The following is an 11,810-nucleotide window of genomic DNA, read 5'->3' as shown; positions in this document are numbered from 1 at the left end:
ATTTGAGTTTCAAGAGTGCAGCTCCTAGACTGTGTGTTAAACCTGTGCATGTAAAATCAATCTGTCTTTTATACAACAACAAAACAAAGCGATATTATTAGTTTTGCGTTTTCGGTGGAAAATGTTAAATCTGTATGTTTCGTCTTCAATAATGTGTTTTGTGCATCCAGTTTATAGATCAAACACGGATATTCAGAAGTAACATCAACTTCGATCTCTTTGTGTAGGTTTTCTTTACCATCACAAGATCAAAAACAAACAGGACGTATATTTATTATCATTATTCTTGTTCCATCAACTTCACCAAGGAGGCAATTCATGTCCCATATATACTTTATGCAGTCAATAGAGTCTTGAACAATCAGGATGGATTTTCATTGACGGAGACATAGTCCCAGAATGCCAAACTGATATGTAAGTTTTCTTTTTCGATTTTCGATTTATTTTAAACCAGTATAAATATAAAATATTTATAAATAGACGTACATAAAAAAAAACAGTTCTTGTTAAGATTAAAAAATGATATGGTAAATGGTAAGTGAAAGAAATAAGATTGTTAAATGGTTTAAACATAAAATGATGAAACAGTCATTACCGAAACTATAATAAAGGTTCTAAACTATCAAATTGTATAAACATTGCTGCGCGGTATATGAACGAATTTCTATACAGTTGAATTCTATATTTAATATTTTCACCAAAGTTCTGTTCTATATTTTGAAGCCCATTTGCTCTCGTCAAGTTTTAGGTCCAGTCACTAGAATACTAGATGTTAACTGTGCTTCAAATTGAGTACCAGCTTATTCACAGAGTGCAAGCAACATATAGCCCCTCACTCTACGTCCCCACCTCGCCCACTTCGCCCACCTCGCCCACGCAGGGTAGATATTCACTTTGAAGCATTTTTATTAATAGTGTGTAATCACAAATATATCAGTCAAAAATAGAGTCGATAATTAGTAATCATTGTTTTAATATTTTCACACAAAGAGACTGAATTTGTCTTTCCAGTTCGGCATCAAAGAGCCTCAGGTTGCCAAAACATGTTATTATTATTATTATTATTCAAGTGGCCGAGAAATCCATGATGTTGAGAAACCTCTCGATTATATCACATCGAAGGTTGCACTTTAAAAATTATTGGGTTTATAATTTGGTGTATGTAACATGTGGGCGGTAGTTAGTATGTTCCTTAACTGCATCCTTCCCGTCACAGGGATATTTCCCGGCTACGGTTTCCCATTGGTAGAGTCAGACTAACTAAAATTGAATATTAGCGCCCTTTATAGCTATTTTATATGCATATGGCTCAGGCGCGTAGCCAAGGGGGGGGGCGTCTGCCCCCTTCGCCCCCATTTTTTATTTATATTTTAATGTTTCTTATGATATCGCTAGTATTTTCAAAAGAGAAAATGCTAAGATGCAACTAACAAGGCTTTGGGAAGTGCCATTTCCAGCGATCTGGGAGGCATTTTCAGCCAAAATTTTCTTGTACGCTTCGCGCCAAACATGGTGGCGCTACGCTTAGATAGTTTGCAATGCCGAATCTACAGTTTCGCCATCCCTTGGCAAATTCCTGGCTACGCGCCTTATATGGCTGTCACGAAAACACTACTAATTTTAGTTACGGTTGTAGTTGTTTTATCTGCGAACTTTGTATATTCATCTTAGAGCAGAGTTAACTATCAGATTATAAGTTAATACGGGTTGGAGTATATCGCCACCGAATTTGTCCATATCGAATTTATATATAGGCCTACGTGAGAACCGCAACCACTGACTGTATGTTTCTACAGTATATTTTTTATACTTATTTCTAAGAACTATATTGGTCCTTGGCGAAGGTGATATGCAGATTGTTCATGTGAGTGAGCAATAGCCCGCCCCGCCAAAAAAACAAGGCAGCAGTCGAAATTTTCTGTCTTCAAAACCCATCCAGTTGGAATTTCAGCCACCAACCCCCCCCCCCCAATCATCAGGCCTTAGCGCCCGACATACACTGTGGTCCACACACCATCAGCCCTACCTCCCGACAGGCACTGTGGTCCACACACAATAAGCCCTTCCTTCCCGACAGATACGGTGGTCCACACACCATCCGTCCTATACCCCCGACAGATACTGTGGTATACACAATATCAGCCTTTCTCCTCATCCAACCTTCGCCCTAAGATGTGATCCACATATACACTATTAGCCAAACCCACGATAGATAAATGGCCAAAAAAAGCACCAAACGCCCTATTGCCGATAGACACCCATGACCGAATCATGGTCATGTTCGCATGACTGCATGATTGCATAACTCATGTATCCAGATAATTGCGCCTAGAATGAAATCACGATGGTGACGCCAGCTTATGGTTCTCTTGCAAAGAAAATATGAAATTATTTCAAGGAAATCAAACAGGGAGAGAGATAGAGGGACAAACAGAGAGATAGGGAGTGGGAATGGGAGAGCAGAAAATTGCAATAATAAAACTCCGAAACCATGACTTAATCAACGCTTCCTCTTACTCAAATGAATTCTAGGTATGGTGTCTCTATTTAGTATGTAAATGGTTATTGCAACATATCAAAAGAACCCTCAATGTATGAAACCGCCTTTGTACAGTTCATTAACTTGTCATGGACAAGTCACCCATTTGATCTCGATTAGTTCTCGATTAGATCTCGATGATATCTACACATTAGTTTTATTCTATAGATTCACTTTCAGCTAAACGCTTCATAGCTATATTAGAGATCGTAAAATAAAGTCAGTATTGTGTTCGTAAGAAGATATATACCTTGTCGCCTTAGTTTGTAGGATTTTGGGCAGAGGTAAGTCTGTATAGAAATGAATATGTATAAATGAATTTGTATAAATGAATATGTATAAATGAATATGTATATTGTTAATATGACTGAATAATACGTCAAATAAAGGATGGATTCAGTCATAAGTATAGTCTTGAGATGTCAAAGTCCAAGGGACATGCAATAACATTACCAGTTGAATGCTATAGTAATGTTTTTCATAGCTTTTCGGTTTTCAAAGTATTTACCTATAACGCTTTCTAAATAACTGGAATGTTCCTTTAAATGCTAAATTAATGATGATCTGTTTAGATTATATAAAGCAAACCTTTGGGTAGGTCCAAAGGGACGCACGGAGATATATGGGTCAGGCTTAATTAAGATAGTTGATGAATTATCCGACGAAGTGATCGGTCGCTACTTACCAAAAGGACTTTATTGATTCAGACCAAAGTTATCGACATTTAAATATTCCTCTTCCCGCCGACCCTGCATAGGCACACTTACGTAGTACATTACTGTTGCGATACTTAAAATGGGAGCCAGGAGTTAGATACGATATATTTCACATTTCTCACTAAAATGTCAGGATCAAAGAGGGAAATATTTTTGTATTATTTTTTTATATTTAAAATAATAACACTTGTTACGATATTTCTTACCTTATATTGACATATTGCCGTTATTTTCCCTTTACGTTCCCAAAGGTAGATTAAGAAAGGAAACTAGAAATAATGGCACATGTTTTCAAAGACAGGGCTAATAAGACCATACAAAACGAATATAAATCAGCGAGTCAACTTGCAGCCTTTCAAAAGCATTCTTCGTCCATTGGACGCCCAAAGTCAGTCTTAAAGAAGGGGATGAAAGCTTTAAAGAAAGGTGAGATTTAAAAAAACACTGGTAAAGTTTCATTACGCAGGGCCGTAGGTTGGGTTGAATATCTAGGGGCAGTTGTATCGCCCATATGTTACATAGTGACGCTTTTGATGTGCTTATATATCATGAGCCTTTTTTAAAGAAATTATTAGTAGGCGGGCTGCTTCCCAAAAGGGACCATCATGGCACTGTCCATCGGTGCGCCACCATCAGTTGCCAAAAATGGCTCACAGATTGCCGGAAATGTCACTCCCCACTGTGATGTAAGTTGCATCTAAACACTTTTTATTTGAGATCTCAAGTTTTAGAAATTTAACACTCCCAGGTAAAAAAAAAGGTTAATTAGAAAAAAATTATTCGGTAAAATCACTTTGTGGGGGGAAAATAGGACTTTATCTTATTTTATAAGCTCTGGTTTATTCAATGTTCAATGAGGAATAAATGTGTAAATTAATTGTTAGGTTTGTATTATCATTACTTGATTTTCCTGTCACTGAATGGGACCTACTGGGGTGGGGGAGGGGGAATGAGCTGACTAGGTGGGCCATGTAGGCGAATTGAGGGGCCGCGCCCCCTATAGTTAATATGTTAAAAAAGGCCTGATATATACGAAAATGCACAGTGCCTCAATATTGTTAAAGTTAATACTTTGAGGCACTGATATAAAACGCATAGACGTAATTAATATATTTACCAACTGTAGTTTAATATATTTATCAACTGTAGTTTCACATAGACTGTAGTTTCATAACTGTAGTTTCACATAGACTGTTACACTGTTCACGCATGTTAAATCTTAGGAGCTCTCTACGATTGTTGATATTCTAACGAAACTCGTGAAAACCAAAGCAAACACACGGTCATTACACTTGCGATCGTACATGTATGTGATGAGCGGTTGAAATAAACCTTGTGAACGACATGTTTGAACGCCATTCCTAGAATACGTGCCTAGAAACACCTCTGGCTAATGAAATCAGAAGAAATAATATGAATATTTCACTAAAAATAACTGAAATATAGCGCACACAGTCCAGGCGTTCACATTATAGTAGACCTACTTTCACTTAGGATGTGGACGTCTCAGCTATAGGGGAAGCAACCCCTGTCCCCTTCCGCTTCCCCGCCACCCCCCTGCAGATCCATACCAATTTTGCATTGTAATTAACTCAGGGACAGGAACTGGAGTAGCATGGGGTTGGGTGGAGGGGGTGCTGTGGTAGGGTATGAAGACAGGACGGTTCTACCTTTCTGGACTAATTAGTAATCCGTACTATTTCGTAGGATTTTCGTATCGTCCTGAGTAATTTTACCATCAGATAATCTTATGCGAATAGGCTATCCGAAACCATTTTAAGAGATTAGTTTCGTAACGTGTTTTTACTCCAAACAAGCCGGCGCGCATATGACGGAAATAGTAAGGGGAAGTTTTAATGGTTTCATTCGGGGCAAAATATTTCCACATGAATGAAAGTGGTTGCATCAAAAGGTATACGTAACTACAGTGCTTTGGTTATAATTACATCGATGAACATTCCCAAACAAAACCCAATAAAACGTGACATGCGGAGATTGGTAGTGGTCAGGGATTTTTACAATTCCTTTTCCCTTAGAGCTTACTTAGAAAGCTGTTCACTTTGTCGGTGTTATTGCTGTTGCGATATACAACGTTGCCTGATGGTTGACAACATTCGGGATGGGAGTAAATACGACGAACCTTACCTCCATAGTGACGTCAGAGATCGCTTCTCGGCCTTTTGGCTAAGATCATGTGTAGTATCTTTTCCCTTTCGAGGGGAATGGTGTTGCACACCCGACTATGATCACACAGTCACAGTCCCGATGCAAGGGGACTGGGGTTGAGCCTGAGCGGATCAGTCGTTCGGTAGTTTGGTTTTCGTGCCCAGGTTCTTTCCTGGGCGACTTTTTTCTTAAAAAGTAGTGACGTCAGAGACGTCGAAGTGCGTGCTAACTTCCAATAATGTCCATGTACCATATTTTTGTAGTGAAAAAGAGAAAGAAGCCATCGCCATTTGGCAGTTTGCAACGTGACCCTGTGACGTCATACGAAAGTTGTAGTACTGGTGATGGAACGACTATAGAAAGTCCAGTGGGTTCACATCCGGGAGGGGCGAAACCAAAACAATATCCAACGTCCAAAAGTCACGATCAAGTCTGTCACGGTACGTATAAAGGTTTTCTCTCTTTCTCTAAAACAGATGTTATGTTACGATCGTAACCCCGCTAAGTGACGCCAGACTACTACCTCCGAATGATACACCATTTATCATCTTATTTTAGTGAAAAAGAGAAAACAATCACCATCCCTTGGCAGTTTGCCACCTGGCCTTATGACGTCAAACGAGCGTTATAATGGCGATGGACCAATCACAGAAGTTCCTGTAGGTTCACATCAGGAAGGGGCGAGACCAAAGCAACAACCATCGCCACAAAGTCACGTGCAATTCAGTAGTGGTACGTATATATGTTACACGTACACACAGGCTATAACCGTAAAAGCAGCCATGAATGTACTAAATGAACATCCCTCGTGAAATGTCAGATGCTTCGGGAACTATTAACACTGATACCGAAATAGGTAGGTTACGACAAGATGGCCCGCCCCTTCTGCTCTCCGCTCCAGGTAGCAACAAATGGAATGTTGTGTCACCAAAGCATTGCCATGGTCTTTGAACGGGGGTAGGGCTAGGTATGGGTTTTTTCAACTACTTGTCAACAGCCTTCCGGTTGGTAATAAATGCGATGAATGGTACTTAGTTAAGTGACGTCAGAATCGTTCAAGCGCCTGCTAACTTCCAATAAGGCTATTTACCATTTTCTGTAATTAAAAAGAAATTGAAGCCACTTGACAGTTTTAGTGCTGGTGATGGGCCGACCACAGACATATCAGCAGGTACATATCAAAGCAACAACCATCTCCACATAGTCTGTATATCTTATACACTCTCTCTGAAAGAAGCCATGCACCGTACAAGCTATAGTGTCTTTCTTTTATAAAAATAATGTCTGTTACGGGACCCTAGCCTGGCTAAACTTCGAACCATTTACAATGTCAAACAAGGGCAGATGCTTAGGTTACTATATATGCAATCCCAACCCTTCCCGTCCTAAGTAAGAAATAATTTATCATTATACCCAGTCCTGACTCACTGCCACGGAGGAAGAAGAGTATAGGAATATAAGGGTATGAATATGTTCTTATGCAGCCTCGCTGAATTAGCTATAAGGCTCTCCTTGTCCACATTAATAAATTAGTGTTGATTTAATGATCATCTTCTAGTTGTGTTTATTAGGATACTGCATTGATGTCATAACATGACATATAGTTAAAAGGAGTAAAGAGAAAAAGTATTCGACACATGTCAGTAGAACACCATCCCAATATAACTGAACACCATTCCAACATGACTGAACACCATCCCAATATAACTGAACACCATCCCAACATAACTGAACACCAGGGCCCAACATAACTGAACACCATCCCAACATAACTGAACACCATCCCAACATAACTGAACACCATTCCAATATAACTGAACACCATTCCAACATAACTGAACACCATTCCAACATAACTGTCCCTATCTCAAGATATGGTATTAAATGAAAGGTATTTGGATCGGTACAACTCTCCCTAACTTTGCAGGAAGTGGATCACGAGGTCTGTGATGTCATCATTACAGGTGTTCGTCGTTTTTTTTTTCAATCAAATATCAGCGACTGCTAAATATGATAATATGATTTTGTGTATTGTAAACAAGTATCGATATGTTGGCGACGCTCATGTCATAGAACAAACATTGTTAACAGTCGAAGTTATATACATAGACTGAAAATTTCAATCTCATCTTCGGTTGAAAGCAGCTGTAATATAAATTGTCAGGTATATGCATATCGAGTATCAGCGACTGCTAAATATGATAACGCAACGCTTTATTCAGCAAGTAGTCAACATGCAACTCTATATATATATAAATATATATATATATATATATATATATATATATATATCATGTTGAGACTAGTTGAAGTAGTTGTAACTCAGAGTTTCACGCGTTGAGCGATCATCAGACAACTCTTGCAACATGTATTCCGCTCTGTCCCCCGGACATAGAGCACTCTGCGCCAAGATAGACGCCAACCAACCAACTCTCTCTCCACCTCTCTCCACCTCTCTCTCTCCACCTCTCTCTCTCTCTCTCTCTCTATATATATATATATATAAATATATATATATATATATATATATATATATATATAAATATATATATATATATATATATATATATATATATACATACATACATATATATATATATATATATATATATATATATATATATATATATAAACAAGTGTAGTTTGTATTTTTCAATCTATTTTTTGATTGGACTCTAATAAATTGAACTTCGTAAATTAACCTAATGACATTAATATTCGTCTACACGTGCTTCCTTAACAAAGTCTTGAAATCAGTGATGAGGAAGTCACAATAGAAATTTGGCGTTGCTTCCGGCTATTGCTACCACTGGTTACTATACCAATAACTTAACTTTCTATTCCTAACTTTCTATTTCGTCTGAAATGAGCAGAACTACACGAGAGACTTTTACCAGGAAACGTGTCACAGGTCGGATCGATAACATCCTACGGGAGCTGTAGCAGCGACAGTTCTAATGAAGATACGACTGGTACCCGAACTACCCCATCGATACCGAAAAAAGGGCAGAACGAATATAAACTAAGACGGAAAGATGAAGGAACCAAACATAATAGTCCAAATACCAAGAAGTCTGATAAGAAAACGCATCCATGCAAACGAGCATGGAAGAAAGCTTCCAAACGTAAGTGTTTCACTAGGTATAGCCCAGACTAAACTAAATCCGTTAGCAATAATGAAAAATGCGTATAGTCGAAACATCTAAATCTCGAAGTGTTCCTTTACAGACACGGTACTCTACAGCCACGGTATAGTTCCTGTAATATTTTGCAACTTCATCTGGCAATAGCTCAGAGTGAAGATATCACCATGACCATTGAATTTTATTTATTGTTTCATTATTTATAATATTGACTATCATTTATCCGAAGAGAGATACCTCTATAACAAAATGCCCGTTTGATGAAATTCTACCTACAGACTGCAGGGACAGAAAATATACTCAACTTTTATTAGCCCTAAGCTGGTCTTCGTAGTGTACTAGTTTAATTTATATAGCAACCTATTCAAGCTAAATTTGTTCAGGTTATTCACATGACAGGTACAATGTAGGACCTATACGAATCACTGGAAAACTGATATTTTTTTGAAACTTGTTTTCAAGTGACCCTTTGCATGACCTTTCTGATTTAACCAGTATTTAAGAAGAGGGAGAAATCAAAGAAAAGGAAAACTAACCCGTCTTTAGCAGAACTTCAGCAGCAAACGGAAGAAGTTGCTGCAGCAATGAGAGAAAACGGTACGAGAATCCTACAACGAGGAGAACATATCGACACCTTGATGGCTCGAGCAGGTCAGAATAATTTTTAAGTATTAAATATTATTGGATTTTTGTGCATACACGGTACAATCATACTGAATAATTTATATGCAACATGTAGAGGGCCCAAGTAAACCCTATATAATATCAGGCATGGGCCCAGGGGCTGAAGGGGGTGGTACACGGTACACCCCTGCCCCTACCCCTTTCAACAGCAAACAAGTGTAGCTATTAGCACAAATAATTGCGTGTACACCTACTTAAAACATGATTCTAATCTTAATATGCCTAAGAATGCACCGTGTCCATACAATTTAAAACTGGAAGCGGGGTGAAGGGAAAGGGAGCACATGGCTTATCCAGCGTGAGGGCCAACACAATATTGAAGGAAATTGCCGATAGTTGTGAGGGGGGGGGGGGGTCGTAGAGGACAAATCTTTATCATTAATTTAACATCATTTTGTAGCTAAGCACTCATATCATTAAAACATCATGCCCAACGGGGGAAGGAGGGTATGTCTACTCCATGCACGTACACCCCATTCCAAGGCAACAGTATCCGCCGCTTGAGAATCACACCAAGGTGATGCAGGTGAAAGTTGGGGTCACCATAGAAACCAAGATTGAAAACCAGGGGGTTAGATGAAGATACCGTCTAGAGCCACGCTTCCCAAACGCTTGATTGATCGTGAAACAAAAATTTGTTCGCCAATGTCTTTTACATAGTGGAACATGAGCCGGCACGCGGAAAACTAAAAATCGAACATCGTTTACCTGAATTTTGACAGTAAACGTCATCCCTCAGTCAAGGATAAAAATGTTTCCCAAATATTGATTGATGCGTGTGTGAGTTGTATTTTGTCCCAACTTGACAGTTAAAGTGGGATCAATTGCAATGAAATTTCAAATTGCAATCGAAGACCGGTTAACCGAATCTGACAGTAACGGCCTTCTCCCTGTCAAGAAGTGATTCGTTTCCCACGTTTGATAACTGTGTGTGTGTGGGTGGGGGGGGGGGGGTCGATCACTATGCAGGAAGTCTGTATTTGCGTTGTTCAATTTAAGCCTCTTCTGTAACATAAATTTATGATTTGTATAGAGTAGCCTATACATGGACATCACAATATGGGACTCAAAGAAGGGAATGGTTTGAGAAGCTGCCGCTAGAGATTTTCACGTATTGAACGATTAACGAACCATGTTTTCTCTTCTATTTTATCATTTTAGATAGCTTAAATAAAGTTGCTGAAACTTTTCAAAAGAACACGAGAGAGATTCCTGCGGGTCGATGCTGTATCTGGAAATCTATCAGAAATTTATTCTCAAAATGCAACTGTTGCACTGCGTAGTCAACAACTTGAGCTTTCATTCCGTATTTGGAATTACATCTGCTCCCAGTTTGACATTCTCTGAGGGTAATCGAGTATCCATATAATGACTCAGTCACAGATCTGAAATAAAATCGAGAAAATAACATTGGCGACTTTACCGAAGTTTTGTTTGTATGCCATTTGACCGTTATATGATGGAACGGCTACGTCATTGATTCTATGAACGTAATTGCGTTTAAGACAGGATCTGTAATACAGTATCATATACATACGAATTAGGATATAATATTTGTTTGTCATATAGTTTGTTTTTGCCATCAACGTAGCTGAACGATTTAACTTTAATAATCACGATACCTTATACGTTATTTTGTTTATTAATTTATATTCTTTTTTGTTAGCAGTTGTTGCTTGTTTGTAATTTGTTGTTGTTATTGAGTGTTGTTGGTGTCTTGTTTCTTTTAACTGTGCAATATTTTTTATATATAAACTTTAATGAGACTGTCATTTTTCTTAAATATTTAAGACAACCTACAACAAATTAAGAGATAAAGTAAAACATTCAGTTATTTAAAAGTCTATTTCCTCAGTGCATGTACGTGAGCAGCTATGTTAGAAGTGACAATTACATTATTAATTATTATGATTATATACCTCCTTATGTTTACAAATTAAAATAATTATGGATTAGTACAGATATACCTGCAGGGGGCGTCAATCTGCAGTCACAGGTAGACGGGACAGAAATTATACAAACAAACAAACAAACAAACATAGACACATACATACACGCATATACCCATACAAACACACATGCATACACACATATACATATAATATATGTATGACTGAGAGCTCCCCTATAAAATATTTTACAGAAAGATGCTATTGGTATTAAATTAACTTATTTGCTTTCTACCCAGGCACAATGTTTAATTCTCTACTCTATTCCACCTCATATATATATATATATATATATATATATATATATATATATATATATATATATATATATATATATATATATATATATATATATATATATATATAAAGTGGTGATTTCGGGAAGAATATTGGTAATTTTCGGGCAGTATATTACTAGAGTTAAGTGGAAAATGGCACAGAGCAAACCTCACCCCAATTGTAAAAACCGTCGCTTATGCCTATATGATCAGAATATCCACATTAAGATTGGTGCCGGCACATCTATGCAAGATACAAGTTCTGAATATGAAACAATCTTGTCACAATTATTTTGCCAATGTTGACTCTGAGATTTCCAGAGTATTTGTATGCA

General features: G+C 37.8%; 1 protein-coding gene and 1 pseudogene across 5 annotated transcripts; both read left to right on the top strand.

The window, feature by feature from the left end:
• LOC139969914 (uncharacterized) lies at positions 1–11,502 on the top strand. Of its 5 annotated transcripts, none has more exons than XM_071975319.1 (7): positions 1–414; positions 3,511–3,681; positions 5,685–5,861; positions 5,980–6,153; positions 8,292–8,546; positions 9,060–9,215; positions 10,410–11,502. In XM_071975319.1, the coding sequence occupies exons 2-7, from the start codon at positions 3,534–3,536 to the stop codon at positions 10,529–10,531; spliced, it is 1,032 nt and encodes a 343-aa protein (XP_071831420.1). In that variant the 5' UTR covers positions 1–414; positions 3,511–3,533; the 3' UTR covers positions 10,532–11,502. The 5 variants fall into 5 exon arrangements, with proteins under 5 accessions (XP_071831420.1, XP_071831417.1, XP_071831421.1 ...); XM_071975316.1 differs by having other exon boundaries at positions 3,507–3,681; XM_071975320.1 differs by having other exon boundaries at positions 3,507–3,681; positions 8,295–8,546; positions 10,410–11,501.
• Positions 5,420–5,518, top strand: LOC139970341 (U2 spliceosomal RNA; annotated as a pseudogene).
• Positions 11,503–11,810: the final 308 nt, after the last annotated feature.

The sequence above is a fragment of the Apostichopus japonicus genome, chromosome 7 (genome assembly GCF_037975245.1).
Source record: "Apostichopus japonicus isolate 1M-3 chromosome 7, ASM3797524v1, whole genome shotgun sequence".
Lineage (NCBI taxonomy): Eukaryota > Metazoa > Echinodermata > Holothuroidea > Aspidochirotida > Stichopodidae > Apostichopus > Apostichopus japonicus.
Note: the sequence above shows the minus strand (reverse complement) of the source record. Positions and strands in the feature narration are given on the sequence as shown.

Bases quoted from the DNA above. Each gene is read 5' to 3' on its own strand.
- LOC139969914 (XM_071975319.1), top strand. From the start codon at position 3,534: ATGGCACATGTTTTCAAAGACAGGGCTAATAAGACCATACAAAACGAA. The intron at 3,682-5,684 runs GTGAGATTTAAA...ATATTTTTGTAG, and splicing joins GATGAAAGCTTTAAAGAAAG to TGAAAAAGAGAAAGAAGCCA. The intron at 8,547-9,059 runs GTAAGTGTTTCA...TGATTTAACCAG, and splicing joins ATGGAAGAAAGCTTCCAAAC to TATTTAAGAAGAGGGAGAAA.